Source organism: Thermobia domestica, chromosome 1 (genome assembly GCF_964235325.1).
Source record: "Thermobia domestica chromosome 1, izTheDome1.hap1.1, whole genome shotgun sequence".
Taxonomy (NCBI): Eukaryota; Metazoa; Arthropoda; class Insecta; order Zygentoma; family Lepismatidae; genus Thermobia; species Thermobia domestica.
Window position 1 is genome coordinate 40,018,463 of NC_137454.1, and position 15,220 is coordinate 40,033,682.

Consider the following 15,220-nt stretch of genomic DNA (forward strand, 5'->3'; position numbering starts at 1 on the left):
CCTTTCTGCTGTCAGCAACTTAGCAGATTAGGAAAAAATAGAATGGTAGTTTCCCGTTGCATTCCATTCCGCAATATCCGAGCCTTTCAAGTCACTCTGACTACGGCTGCTATTAATGTCCAAGTTGCCGTACAAGTCACTATGATTTCTGTCAATTTGGCTACTGGAGAACTGCTGCCTTCTCCCAGAACACACTCCATTTAGAACAATTCGGTAGGGGTGGCCCTTCTAGTAGTGACCTACCGACGACATAGCTCTAAATTTTACTGTAGCACGCAATCCCTCCCCATCAGACTCATAAATGTCTTCGTAAAGATAATATTTATTGGGTAGGTTGATTTATATGGACACCGTAATTATTTTTGTGTTTCCTTCGAGATGAACTAGAATTATATTTTACTAGCATTGCCCACGAGAAGGGAAATTTCCCGTCTCACAAGAGTCGATATGAGTAGGGTATTTTAAAATTCGAAATGAGTCCAAAAGATTGCGTACAACTCTGGTCTCTTTTTTAAGACAAATTTCTCAAGTCTCGTGGCAGAACTAGTTAACTCACTGTTCTAGTTTTAGGTGATTCATAATAAATATATATATATATATAAATTGATAAATTGATTACAGAAACACAATGATGAGCAATGATCAATGTTAAAAATACGTTAATCAAAATACCAGTGGCGTATTTACGATTTTGGTTCGGGGAGGCTTTGCTAACTTGACTCCTTGAAATGTGAAAATTCTGCACGATATTCCATTTACTTTAAAATGATATATTGAATTTCTGGGGTCCTTAAGCCTGGAAACCCCCTTAAATACGCCACTGCAAAATACAGTATATTCCGATAATAACTATGGTTTAAATATTTTTTATTATATCATATCACACCGTTCGGTGATCTCTTGTGAAGCGGAAAGATTGTGATAGCTTTTAGATTACATTAAGAAAATCAAAATCAAAATTTCAGAACATAAATTTTGTACATTAATTTATATAACGAAGCAAGAAAACTTTCGAGACGAGACATAAAAGCTTTCCGAGAATCGAGACGACACGAGAATCTAGGGGGAAAACTAAGAAAGGAGACGAGGAAAATCTTATTTCTGATCTCGTCTCGCGTGGCGGGCAACACTAGATTTTTTATTGATCTTTTGTTCAAATTTAGTTAAATCTCTTGTTTTCAGAAAATGGACTTAAATTTGGTTTAATGACACTAATTATAAAAAAGAACATTTTAATGTTCACGAAGTTAAAAAGATTTGAAGAAAAATTCAGCAAAATCAAACCATTAAAATTACAGATTATTACAGAGGAAATTTAAAAATAATAATAATAATACCTCATAAAAATCAATTTGCTAAATACAAGTGTTCTACACCGTTAAGTGCAATGTGTTACGAGTAGTAGCGCACCATTTCGAGAGAACACTAAAAATAAACTTCCAGTTTCTTTGAGATACCTTTTCAATGAACTTAAAATGTTCGTCACTAAATTTTGTATGTCTCTCTCTCTCTCTCTCTCTCTCTCTCTCTCTCTCTGTGTGTGTGTGTGTGTGTGTGTGTGTGTGTGTGTGTGTGTATTTGCGAACTTTTCAATTTTCAGTCTTCCATTCGATAGACCATCAAAGACTACCTATAAGAATTTATGGAAATTTTCGTATCTCTCTTACCGTTCCCGAGATATAGGCCAAAAAAAGTTCGTTTTCGGGAGATTTAAGGAGCCATATCTCGGAAACCGTAAGACATAGGGAGATGATATTGGTGTTGATGATTCAATTTCGAGTCCTCCATTCGATGGAGTATCAAAAACTATCTAAAAGAAATGATGGAATTTTTCGCCGTCACTCTTAGCGTTCCCGAGATATTGGCCAAAAAAAGTTCGTTTTCGGGAGATTTAAGGAGTCATATCTCGGAAACCGTAAGTCATAGAGAGATGAAATTAGTGTTGATTAATACCTAAGAAGGTGGCGAACATTTTGATACCAAACAGTAACCGGTAGCTATTGGTCAACTGGCCACCGTTCCCCAGATATTGGCCAAAAAAGTCGGATTTCGGGAGATTTAAGGAGCCATATCTCGGGAACCGTAAGTCATAGAGAGAGATGAAAATTTGCTATTTTTTTCCATTTTGATAATGTGTCTTCGTAAAGCAACACATCGTAGAATGTTTTAACAGAACTCTTGAATAAAACATGTGGAAGAAATTAAGGATACACGGCAAAAAGGGGCTCATTGCAATTTTTGCGAAAAAGCTGATATGGACACTACCTGTTGGTGCTAATTTGTACTTCTAAGTGTATTACGAATATTGTGAAAAAAGTGACACGTTGCAGAGAAACTTGCACAAGAAAAACAGCTGTGCAAGGAAAGAAGGCGCCCATCAACGTTTTAAACTGCTTCTCCTAACAAAAATGTAAAATGTAGATTAATCCCTTCTTTCCATGTACCCCAAGGAAATTATAAACGGATAGATATATTCAGGGCCGCCCACAGGGGGGATGTATGGCGCAAGCTGCGCCATTGGGAAAAGTTTTGGGGGGGGATTTTACTCTACTTTCGAACTAGCAATTTTACTGTCGGAATAGCATTAAAACATGATTTTGAGAAGCTAATTTTAAAAAATTTTCCGGGGTGAACCCCCGTACCCCCTGCTTCGATACTCGATGAATGAAGTACCGCGCAAGTAGCCGTATGAAAGGAAAGGTTGGTTCGTTTTAAGAGAGAAGGGCCGCCCACAGGAGGGATGAATAGCGCAAGTTGTGCCATCGAGAAAAAAATTGGGAGGAATAAAAAAAATTGGGGAAGAATTTTACTCTAATGTCGAATAAGTAATTTTACTGTCGTCAGAATAACATTGGAGCACAATGCGATTTTTTTTTAAATCTCGAGAATGAATCCCCCTACCCCTGCTTAGAAACTCTATGAATGAAGTACCGCGCAAGTTGCTATATGAAAGGATGGCGCCAAGTTCTGGTGAACAACAGTTACAAACACTCAAGGAATCACTTTCAAATTTAGATTTGAAACTTGCCTATGTTGTCTGTTGAAAATTATAAAGTAGTTTGACATAATTGTGAGCTAGTGGTAACCATACGATAACAGCCAAGTTTCAAATCTAAATTTGAAGTGAACCAGTGAGTGTTTGTAACTGTTGTCCACCAGAACTTGGCGCCTATTTTTGTGATTTCAATTCTTTTTAAGGCCACTCGTACTTGGCTCTTTTACAGGAATGTTTTTTTTGTTGGATATCACTTCTTTTTGTAGGCTAATTTCGAGGATAACATTTTCTTTTGGTATCAAACTCAATAACTTGTAACTTGCGTCTTACTTTTCATGTACAAGGGAATTATATCAATATTTTGTAAAGAAAAAATAATAATAATAATTGTAAAAAAAGAATACCAGTGCCATACACAGTGGTAGAAGTTTTTATACCCTTCAATATCCTTATAGAACATATTTAGTATTGTACACTACCAAGACTACTAATAAAAGTAATGCCATTTTTATAATTACTACTGCTCCTACTACTACTACAAGCATTCTATAATACTACTACAGGAAATAAAAACAAAACAAAAATAACAATTACTAGTACTATAAAAACTACTGCTTCACTGGGCAATTGTTTTTAGAGGACTTGAATTTTGAGGAGGGAAGAGATTATTAGTTTTGGGGGGGAGTGCGCCATCAGCTTTGGGGGGGATGGGCACCCCTGGATATATTGCAAGAATTGTTTAATGAGTATATAATAATAAAGTACATAGAACCATAGTACAAAGCTTGTAGAAGTTAATAAGAAAAATTAATTCTTTTTATTTTTTAAAAAAGTTCGTTCTGGTAATCCTCTTGGAGAATTCTCAACTTTTTTTTTTTTTTTTTTTTTTTTTTTTTTGCTATATTTGTTGTAGATTGAAAGCTACTGCACCACTTACAACCCTGATGCCTTTGTGGTAGTTTATTCAATCACCGACAGAGAGAGCTTCGATCGCGCCGAAGACATCTTGACATTCTTGTGGAAAGGTGACTACATGTCGACGAGAGCTGTCATCCTTGTTGGGAACAAGACCGACCTTGAGAGATCGAGGGTAATAAACACCGCAGGTAATTAACGTTTTCCTAGGTATTCACTTCAAAATACAATTGTTCCTTCCTGCGTTTAATTAAAACGAGGAGACAATTAAATGGGTTTTCAATTATATTGTGTGCTTGATAAAAAATTATGTATCTTTTTGTTGTAATGAGTTTCATCGGCTTCCATTGTTCAGTGTCAAAGCAGTCAATTAATCCAATTACAAATGTATGACATTAAAAGAAAAAGTATGTATTGTAACTAAAGTTGAAGGTAACTGTAAAAACATTTTTAGCTAGACTAAAGGAGGAAGTTGAGTACTGCAAAAAAATCCTACATAGGGAATAATTATAATGCACTACAGAATATATGTACAGATACGCAACTAGAAATTTTTAATGGGGTTTCCAAACTCGAAAGATTGGAGGAAGTCCAGACTGGGGTGCACTTCCCGTGACTGAGCCCCTGTTGAAAACAGAACATTTAAAAAAAAGTTAGAAGTTTAGGGGCTCAGGACCCGGTGAGCCCTGTCCGTGAGTGTGCTCCTGGACAGTGGTGCTACAACCGATTGCCAGACGGTGATAGGGATCTCACTCGATTAGTCAGTATAATGTTTGTGTGCTGTATGGGAAATGACGGCGAGATACCAGAGTTTGATCGGATGGCTAGACAGCTAGGGATAGCATTTCGAAATCAGCGCGACTTGTTACTGTGTTCGCGATTTGCCGTGCTTAATATCTGCCAAGGTTGGGAAAAGGATGGTGAAACCATCACCAAATCAAACTATAACAAATGGGCAGCCACACCCCATTAAAAACGTCGGACGTTGTACACGTTCGAAGTTGGTACAACAGGCTAGAACAAAATCTGTTGCTTAATGAATGGCAGACTTCAACAGACTGTATCAGTGAACAAAGCACGAATGTATCTGAACATGTAGTTCATTGTATCCTGTTAGATAGGGCCTCCGCACCTGACGTCCGAGACGTGCGCCATATTAACCGCACGGCATAATCTATAATGACTGAAATGAGCACGTGCTAATCGTAATTGGATTACAGAGCAATGACACAACATTGAGTGGTCCGATGAATCACGATACCCCTCACCACATGGATGACCGGGTCTCGAGATGCGTACAGCAGAGTGACGATAGGCCGGTGGTGGCTCACTTATCATTCGAGGAGCCTTCACATGGTCACTCATGAACCCAGTACTGCGTACGGAGGGCACCATGACGGCTTCTAGATATCGGCAGGTCATTGCTGATCACATATACCCCTTGCCACAAGATCATCGTTGTACAGTGGTTCTAGGAATACTATGATGAATTTCAATTGGCTCCAAACTCACCCGATCTTAACCCAATTGAACACCTTTGGTATGTTCTTGAATGTAAGACTTCCTCTGTGGAATTTACTATTACTAAGTGACATGTGTGGTGTGTCACTCCTCCAGCCGCCTACCAAGGTCTCATTGTTTCCAGGTTCGATCCCAGCTCGCGCCGTGTGGACTTTGTGGTGGACAAACACCGTGCTCGTTGGTTTTCTCGGGGTCCTCCCGTTTCCTCCCACTTTCTTCATTCCACCATTTCACTCATCTCTCATTATCACCGTCTCCTTTACCCTAACCGGCATAACCGTTGGACGTAAAACTTAAAGATTTCATTTCATTTTCATTGTTTCCATTCCAAACCGCATTATTACGATCCTGTGACTGAAAGATAGACATTTAGATATTTAGTAGGTAGTCATAATGCTCTGTCTGATGTATATTCGTAGCATAACGTTACAGATGATAGAGCTTTTTTCCCAATCTTGAGCATTGAAAGCCAAGAAAATCACCATGTTAATATTGACAAAGTAGACAACGAGTTCCTCTTTCGAACGATTCACCGCTTTTGAAAAGTTGTGAGCAGCAACACCATGAAGTATTGGTTAGTTTTCATATATTAGATGTAAACATTTTATGGGTTAATTTATTTAGAAAGATATTTCTCGTACGAAACATTTTTGGTTCCATGCAATTGCTTCAAATAATAATAATAATAATAATAATAATATGTGCAATTGTTTGCATACTGAGGAATTAGTGACTGACTAGATGGAACATCCAAGGTCAATAATATATTCTCTATAAATTTTATGTGCCTTCATGAACGTGGAAAGTGGGGGCCCTTATGACATTTTTACGGGGAGGCTCATGCATTTTTAGTTACGCTATTGCTTCCGGATAAGTATCACAGTTACTTTTTATTTGTACAGTATATTGTATACTACTTAAAAACAAAACACTATTCTGTAATTATGACAATTGTGTAAGTTGTGACAATTGTTTTAAGTATTTCTTAAAAAATGATTAGAATTCTATGTCGGTTATTGAATTTCTGAGAATATGATTACTTTACAAAATTTTAAGCCTTTTTGTAAAAAAAAATGAAAAAGAAAAGAAAGAAAAGAAGAAGATACGCAAGAGATTTCTTTCATCTGTTTTGCGTCCTTATACAATACCGAAGTCATAAAGAGAGGGACCTACTATTAATGACGACTTCAGCTTGAATCCGGTGTAGTTGGTAAGTGCCGATCTCCAATGCAATTGGTTCCATATTTGGAACATGTTAATCAGTTTCTAAGGCCTATGACAAACATCTTGGCATTTCAACTAAACGAATAAAACTCAAGCTCTGGCGTGACGTTGTCAAGTGGTAAAGGGGTGTGGTAATGGGTAAGCAGACAAACTACAGCGCGATCAGGTGACACGGGATAGACGTGGATGTGTACAAAATAAACGTGGCAATACCGCTGGCCTCTCATTTGCTAGCAGCATTTAAAGGGAACTTGGAGCGCCGCCTTCAAATGTCAAGATGTTTGTCACGCCGTTTAGTAATTCTTAGAATTCCAAGGTTGTACTTTTTGCCACAAAGGAACTTGTCAGTTAAGTGCAGAGTTGGTGGTCATTTTCAGGCGTCCTTTAATGCATCAGATTTACATGAAGACATGCTTCCTACTCCAATCCCCCAAAAATCTGACATAATGCCAAATATTTTTGTAGTATTTTTGTAGCATTTTCAGAATTTGCAGTAGAGCCTGTCTATTCCACTTGTGCCCTCGGAAAATATGCGAACTATACTTCGGCCCCAGCCCCTCCACCCTCTGGCGGATGAAACCCTCCTTTTGCTTAGGGAAAAGAAATGAATGACCTCAGCTGGGTTGCCAATTTGTCATTCAACAGTTTTTTTTTGGGGGGGAGGCAGAGGGACATAGAGTTTTGCTTTGATCAAAATATTCCTTTCAATAAGAAGATTCACTGAGCCCTATATAAAACCTTTAGTTTACTTTAAAATCCAACCCTCATATATTTAAATATATGATCAGGAATACCTTGCTTAGTTGGAACCTATAACTTAACGTGGGATCCGAACCACATTAGATCTCACTGGGAATCGAATTGCAATCATGTAGCCTCGAGAAAGCTCTAGGAATACCTTGCATAACACGATTTCACTGTAACACGTATTTACAAATTGGAAGTAGATTTTTCTTTGAAGAACGAATCGAGTATTTGCTTGTTACTTAAAAATGTTAACCATAATTGAATCTCGTTAGATTCCAGGTCGTATAACTTTGTGGTGGTGTGTCTCTTACGACGCGCAAACAGGAGGAACAGGGCACGCATCCACTTTTTGTTAGGAAGGGTCCAGAGTTTGAGAGGATTCAATGCTATAGATATGCCACATTGACTTGACACCTAATCATCTGTTCCAAGCGCTGCTATCGTCTGAACGAATTCCATTCCCTTTGGTGTTGAGGCTGCAAGGCTCTCTCGCTTAGCAACAACTAAACAATCATTGGCCCAACGCGTGGGTGTGTCAGGAGTGTGATCCTTAGTTCGCATTTTTGCAACGGCTCAAGACATTTTGGCAGTACTATACAAGATATTACGTCTATATAGTGTTGAACCAGTGTTATTCTTCAGTCGAAAAAACGATAGCAATTGTTAAGGGTCTTCACTAACGCTAATTTTAGAGTTTTTATGTAATATATTCAAAACAAGTAAAAATATTCGAAAAGTAGAAACCTAATGAAGTAGACAATACGATTTTGTATGTGATACCTTTACCACAATTCACCTAGCTGCTTCTGGTATGCTGCTATTTACAGAACCCACAAAAAAAAATGCTAAATCTATCTACAGTTGCAAATCGAAAGCAGCTAGATGAGTTGTGATAACGATATCACATGCAAAATCGTATTGTCTAATTCACTACGTTTCTGGTTTTCGAATATTTTTATTTGTTTTGAAGATATTACAGAAAAAACTCTAAAATTAGCGGTAGTTTAATTTCGCTGTAGTGAAGACCCTTAAGTATTGCCAGCTATATTCTCAGAACAAATTATTGAATAGATTCTTTTGTAAGAAAGAAGAAAATACAGATAGAGTGTAATATCAAAACTTTATTCTCTGCTAAACAGTTATAGTTTTATTCAGAAAGTGTACAAATTGTTTTTATTTATTTATTTATTTATTTATTTAGCCCGTTTTGACTTACAATATGGAGAGTATCTCCTATAAGTTCTACAATTGCCATATGTGAGTTACAAAGTTTTTGGCATGGTTTGGACTGAATGAACCCACGCATGGGTGTGCCCCTGGGTGGACCTCTCCTACTAGCCTAATAACTAGCGCGTTAGTTTGGTATACGTAGTTCCGAGTTCCTTTTCCGATGGGAAAGCACAAAAAAAAAAAAAAACTTTTAATTTCCCATCATTCATTTTTATTAATCATCCATTTCTTTTAGCCTTAAGGGGGTAACGTGGGACATTAAACAGAATTTTCAATTCACAACGCTGAGTGGATGCAACAATGCGAACGCCATGTGGAGATACGAACGATCACATATCTTACATCTCGCCATATCTAACGTTGCTTGGCTTCACTCATCAGTGTGACCATCCAGCAAAAATATTTCGTAGTAACCTATGCAGAAAAAAAAAGTACTAGATCTGGGGGGGAAAGTACTAAAATTTTATGTGCTCTTGTTTCATGACATTTTACGATATTATTATCTTATGAGAAGGTTTCAGGCATCTCCCCCGCCCTGTGGGTGGGGAGTGACCCCCACATCCTTGAAAGAACCCCCAACTTTAATTTTTTACGTAAGAAGTCAAAATTCGATACAAACCGTACAAACCAATTACACCCTCCCAATTTGTACTTTACACCGTCAAACTAAAACTCCTGGCGGAATCCCTGCTTAATTGTATTAAAACTCACTGTAAATCGAATAAAGTAACACAAGTATGACAAATATAGAGGATGTCGGGAAAAACAAGAAATATCATAAAATGAAATTATAGAGAAAATCGAGTTTTAATTCCTTAATAGTCTAATATTTAAACGGATCATCAAATATGTAATATTGTTTACTGTAGTCATTTATTAGTCGACTAAAAGCAGGGAATTCGTGTTACTATTCGGTTCAAAATCTCTTGTCGTCGCGAATTCTGTCGAGGAATTTGAAGCTTAAAATATATAAAACGATAATCATGCCTGTTGTTCTGTATGGTTGTGAAACATGGTCGCTTACTCTGAGGGAAGAACATAGACTGAAAGTATTTGAGAACAGGATCCTGAGAAGAATATTCGGACCCAAGGGGAACGAGAATGGGGAATGGCGGAAGCTTCATAACGAGGAACTACATAGTTTATACGGTTTACCCAACATTGTTAGGGTCGTCAAGTCTAGGAGGCTTAGGTGGGCAGGTCATGTAGCTAGAATGGAAGAAAGTAGAAACGCTTTCAAAGTCTTGACTGGTAGACCCATAGGAAAACGACCATTAGGAAGACCTAGGCGCAGATGGGAGGACAATATTAAGATGGATCTCGCAGAGATAGGAATACAAAGTAGAAACTGGATGCAATTAGCTAAGGATAGAAGTCAGTGGAGAGCTTTTGTGAACGCGGCACTGAACCTCCGGGTTCCATAGGCCATAGAGTTAGTTAGTTAGTTAGTTAGTCATTTATTAGTTGGAGCAGGCGATTGGACGTCATCTATGCCCCGCTTCCGCTTTTGTAAATACCACTATTGAAAAAAGGCAGAAAAGGTTACCAGGAACAGTGAAATTTTCGTACATTGCCAAATTTTCACGAGATTCCTTTTTCTCTCCCAAATATATTTATGAGGAAAGAAGAGGAAAAAAGTACTATATTTGTTGGTGAACGTACTTGAACACTAAAATACTTCGTATTATAAAAGGTACTAGATCTAGTACAAAAGTACTAGCGGTGCTCACACTGTCACTGATCTCACGAGAAAGCGGTGTTCCAGTGAGGCTACAGTGACTGCGGCGATTCGTAAAGCCTAGACCAATCATAGCACTGCTTTGTATCACGTGTGGTTTATCGGGAGAATTCGGTACAATTCGCGGAGCTGCTTTCCGACCGCACACTTGAGACAACGTGAAACAACAGAAGTACACCGACAGTGTTGCCAAACTTAGAAAACACGGCGAAGGAGCAACAACAAACACTAACAATTATTCGAATTAAACAGTAACAACAATACTAGCAAAAATATAAAACAACAACAGCAATAACAACAAAAATAAACAAACCGAGGCTTAGCGACAATCCGACCAGTGATTCCAACCTGTAGAAAAAATCCCATATCGTGGGAGTTTTTTACCTTATTTTCTCGGAAAGGGATAATGGGATTTTTTTCGAAAAGACCGAAATTACGGCTTATTCATTTAGATATTGTAAAAAGTGACTAATACAGAGAAATTTAATTTTTAATATTTTAGCATACTTTTAATTAGCATAATGTGGGAAATTCACACGTAAAATGGGATTTTTTTTTTGCCTCTTGACGTGGGATTTCATATTGTTTCAGGTTGGCATCACTGAATCCGAGAACACTGCACGCTTAAATGTTATCCGTACAGCTATTACAATAGAACGTTAGCATAAACCTACAGGATCAGCAAACTTTAAGCTCTTCTTTTTCTAAAAAGAAATCTATACAGTTATAACGTTATGTTTTCCACACCTTTTATAGAAGTTCAAATGCAATAAGTAAGATATATTAAATTTCCAGAACTAAAAGTAAACATGATGTAGAGATGTTCTTTCTGTGTTTTGTAAGGAAAAAGGGTGCTACACTTGTACCCTATAACTTGTAAATCTCAATTCTCTGTACTGTAATGAATTGGCTCTTGTACACCTTTCATCTTTGTTTCGGAAACTATGGAAGAAACAATTTAAAAAGATCATGAGCTGATTTTAATAGTTAAAAAAAGGGGTAGGAAGGGAAGAGAAGAAACGCTTTGACATTTAACAGGTAAGCACACACTAGAATTGTGAGCATGTTATTGGAAACCTTCTAGCGATTATTGTGTCTTTGATCTTTCTAATCAGATCTTTAGTGTAGAGGATGCTTGTCACAAAGCGGAATGTTTCTAAATTCCATCAGAGAGAGAGAAGCAAACAAATCATGATTTCCATTTGCGATGTCGTGAATTCTTACTGGTTACTATGGAATGCCTGTTAGCATTACTGCCAGTCACTGAACATCACAAAAGACATACATGAACAAACGAACTTACAAATTATGCTTATTAATAGTACGTGTAATAGAAGACCGACTGTCTCATGTCTCAAAAAAACTTTCTGCTCCCTCTCTTGAACTGTTAGAAATATGAAGCAAATAGAAATGTGTATTATACAATATAGTTCTTGGAACCAGCTTCAGAAACGTATTCTTTTTGCTTTCAAACTTGTTTCTTGTAAAGCATCTTGTTCTTCAGCATTCGGGTTTAATTGTTTGCAGAGCCTTTTTAAAAACATTTCGTGGAATAGTTCTGAAGAAGCAGAAACCCTTACCAAAAGAGAGTACTCAGATCACACCAATAGTATCAACCACAAATAATAACCTGCAAATATAAGTTCTTGGGATATCAACCACGTAAACATTTCACGTGGTTGATGTCCCGAGAACATATATTTACATCACGTCATCAGGAGAACGTCAGCTTCTATTATCAAATAAGTTATTAACATCTAACATAGCATCACGCACACCAATAAAGAAGAAATCGGTACCAACAAAGAAGAATTCTAGGAATCCAATATCTCAACTTCAGCACAATGCTGACACAAAGAGGAATACTCAGTACATTTCATAATTGCACACCTATACAAAAGCCACATCCTTCAAACCAAGAACTATTTTCACCTTTGTTATCACTGGTATTGCGTCTGATGTACACGTCAATGAAAATATGAAGATCTTTGGTAGAAGGGAATCAAGTTTAATAGCTTCACCATGATCTTTAAATCTTGTCTTATACGCCTATTTACTGAAAACTCACAAGAAGTCTAACTTTAAGAGTTATGATGGCTGGACGCCAGCCCAAAATTAATGAATCACAAAGCGAACCAAGGCCTTCCCCGTGTTGGAATTGTTGCCAATACAGCCATACCTCTCACCAATGTGACCAGCCAACTATCACCTATAAACGTGAAGAAGCATTTGAAGAACCAGAGCTGGTTCTAGACATTTCTTAAGTGTAAGCAAAAAAACATTTAGGCGCTCCCACCTAAATGATAACAGAAGAGTAGAAAGGTGTGTTGGACAAACATTAATTGTTGCAATGGCAAGTTTCTTCAATATTTGTAGTCTCCCTGTAAATATTAACGAAAAATGGCGAAATTATAACGGATTGACTGTGGATGAATATTCAATAAAGGTCCAGTTTTAATAATTAAGAGCATTTTTATTAAATAAACACAACATAAAAGTAAGATATATATATATATATATACCTAAGATGTATTTTGACAAGTACAATTGAAACATAAAAGTCGAAACAGAATAAAACTTATGAGCTTCAAGCCTACCATTAACAAAGGTTTGATTTTGATAAAGAGATATGCTCTTGTGATTCATTAAAAGCATTTCGTATTGTATTTTCTAGTCATACAATGACGGTAATTAGCTTAATTTCTCGTTTTGTTTGTTACTCAATAAAAGTTCATGTTACAAAGACACTGTTCTACTTCCTAATTTAGCATCTATTGAAAAGCTAAATTTCTCTACAGTTTATCTCATATTCGTAAATTTGCCCTTTTTCCTCTTAAAAAAAAAAAAAAAAAAAAAAATCCTAAATCTCTCTGCGCCACGGAAAATTTTCCTAAAACTAGCATCACTTCTGAGTGTGACACTGCCGCCAATTGATATACGAGTCCATTATAATTGTAAAGGGGTGTTTTACAGCCAACCACAGAAAGATTTGACTTTATTGTCCTTTTGATGTATTTTATTTGCATCTCAGTCCGTACAATATTAAATTGAAACTATTTGGATAAGTTTTCTTTATAACATTTTCTCTAATAAATATCCATTTTTAAAACACAAAATTCATTTTCCAATTTGGTGCCCTCGTCACCTGGCGCCTCTGGGAACGTGTAGTTCGCAAGATTCAAAATCCGACTTGTGAAAAACATTGCGATTTACTACTCCAACAAGAACTAAGGGGGGCGCAGTGGCTCAGTGGTAGAGCGTTCACCTCCGGTGCTTGGGGTCCCTGGTTCGATCCCAGCTCGCGCCGTGTGGACTTTGTAGTGGACAAACACCATGCTCGTGGGTTTTCTCGGGGTTCTTCCGTTTCCTCCCACTTTCTTCATTCCACCAATTCACTCACCTTTCATCATCACCGTCTCCTTTAGCCTAACCGGCATAATCGTGGGACGTAAAACTTAAAGATTTCATTTTTTTTCAACAAGAACTTTCATGATTCATGTTAAAAAAAAAACCTGGACATCGTATGGGGCGATCACAAGCCCCCTGTGATATTTCTATAGACAAAAGCAGAAGCACCCAAGAGTTCTTATAGACACAGACCAAAATAGAACCAGCTTTTTCCAGCCACATTACACTGAAAACAGACCTTCTCGACCAGAAAAGGCAGGAAGAAGACTTAACAAACCCAGATACCGAGGTCACAAAATGAGAGACAACAAACACGCTCCAAGGAAGAAGGAAACAAGCTGACAAGGAACGGACATGAACGTGTCATCCGGAAATCCAAATCAAACCGTCCATTCGATAAACATAACAAAGATATGTTCATGCACAAAAAAAAATAGGTGATATGGACACCCTGGGTCCCAGACTCGCAGTGAAATAACTATTGCATCAATTCTGTTCATTGGAAAGCCATGGTTTATAACTCATTCTCTTTAGCATGAAATAAGGTTTCCACAGGTGCTATGTGTCGGGGGTCCATAACGTACTTAAACAGGGAAACTTTGGAGAATGTTGGGAAAATTCCCTCCAGAAATCCCTCCCATCAACTTTGGACTTCTCTGGAGTGGTCACGGGTAAAAGCACACAATCCAAATGTATCTCGAAAAATACTATAGAGGTTAGGAAATGTGTGTACCAAGTTTTGTGTTGATAGACAGAATAGGCATGAGGGGAAAGTGTATTGGTATACAAGCAAAAGAAAAATGGTAAATTTTGTATTATTTTTAGTATGTCAGGCTCTTAACGCCTGTTACAACATTCGTAGTATTTGTAATTAGAAATGTAGATTATTTCTGTCAGTAGCTTGCGCCCCTCATGTTGGTACTAATGCTCTAAAAAATCCAGTTGTTCAACGAATGCAAAGTCATAAATAACACACTTCAAATATCCACTCAATTCTAACAGACCCCGAATCTCTAAAGAATTTAATCCAACGAATGCAAAGTTACTGTACTGACTGCAACGACTCGTGAAGCCTGGGCTCTACACGAATCATAGAACTGCTTTTCCCTCACGTGTGATGCATCGGAAGACTTCGGTACGATTCGTAAAATTGCCTTCCGAACGGACACTTGAGAAAAAGTCAAACAGCAGAAGTGCAGCAATAACGTTGTCAAACTTAGAAGACATGGCAAACGAGCGACAAAAAAAAAAAAAAAAAAAAAAAAGCACTTAAAGAACTATAACACGAACACTAACATATTCGAATTAAATGGTAGCAACAATAATAGCAAAAATATAAAACAACAACAACAACAAAATAACACTTGGCGACAATCCGACAACACTGTAAGCTCTGAAGATGTTCTTCTATAACACGAGAGACGGCATTGGCAAAATTTCAT

The 15,220-nt window shown here is 37.4% G+C and overlaps 1 protein-coding gene across 1 annotated transcript in view; it reads left to right on the forward strand.

Annotated features, from left to right (window-relative positions):
- LOC145666001 (uncharacterized) overlaps positions 1–15,220 on the forward strand; it is a 258,937-nt gene that overhangs the window by 207,134 nt on the left and 36,583 nt on the right. The window contains exon 5 of the mRNA XM_081733108.1: positions 3,909–4,101. Coding sequence (XP_081589234.1) covers positions 3,909–4,101 — 193 coding nt within the window. The remainder of the gene's footprint in view (positions 1–3,908; positions 4,102–15,220) is intronic.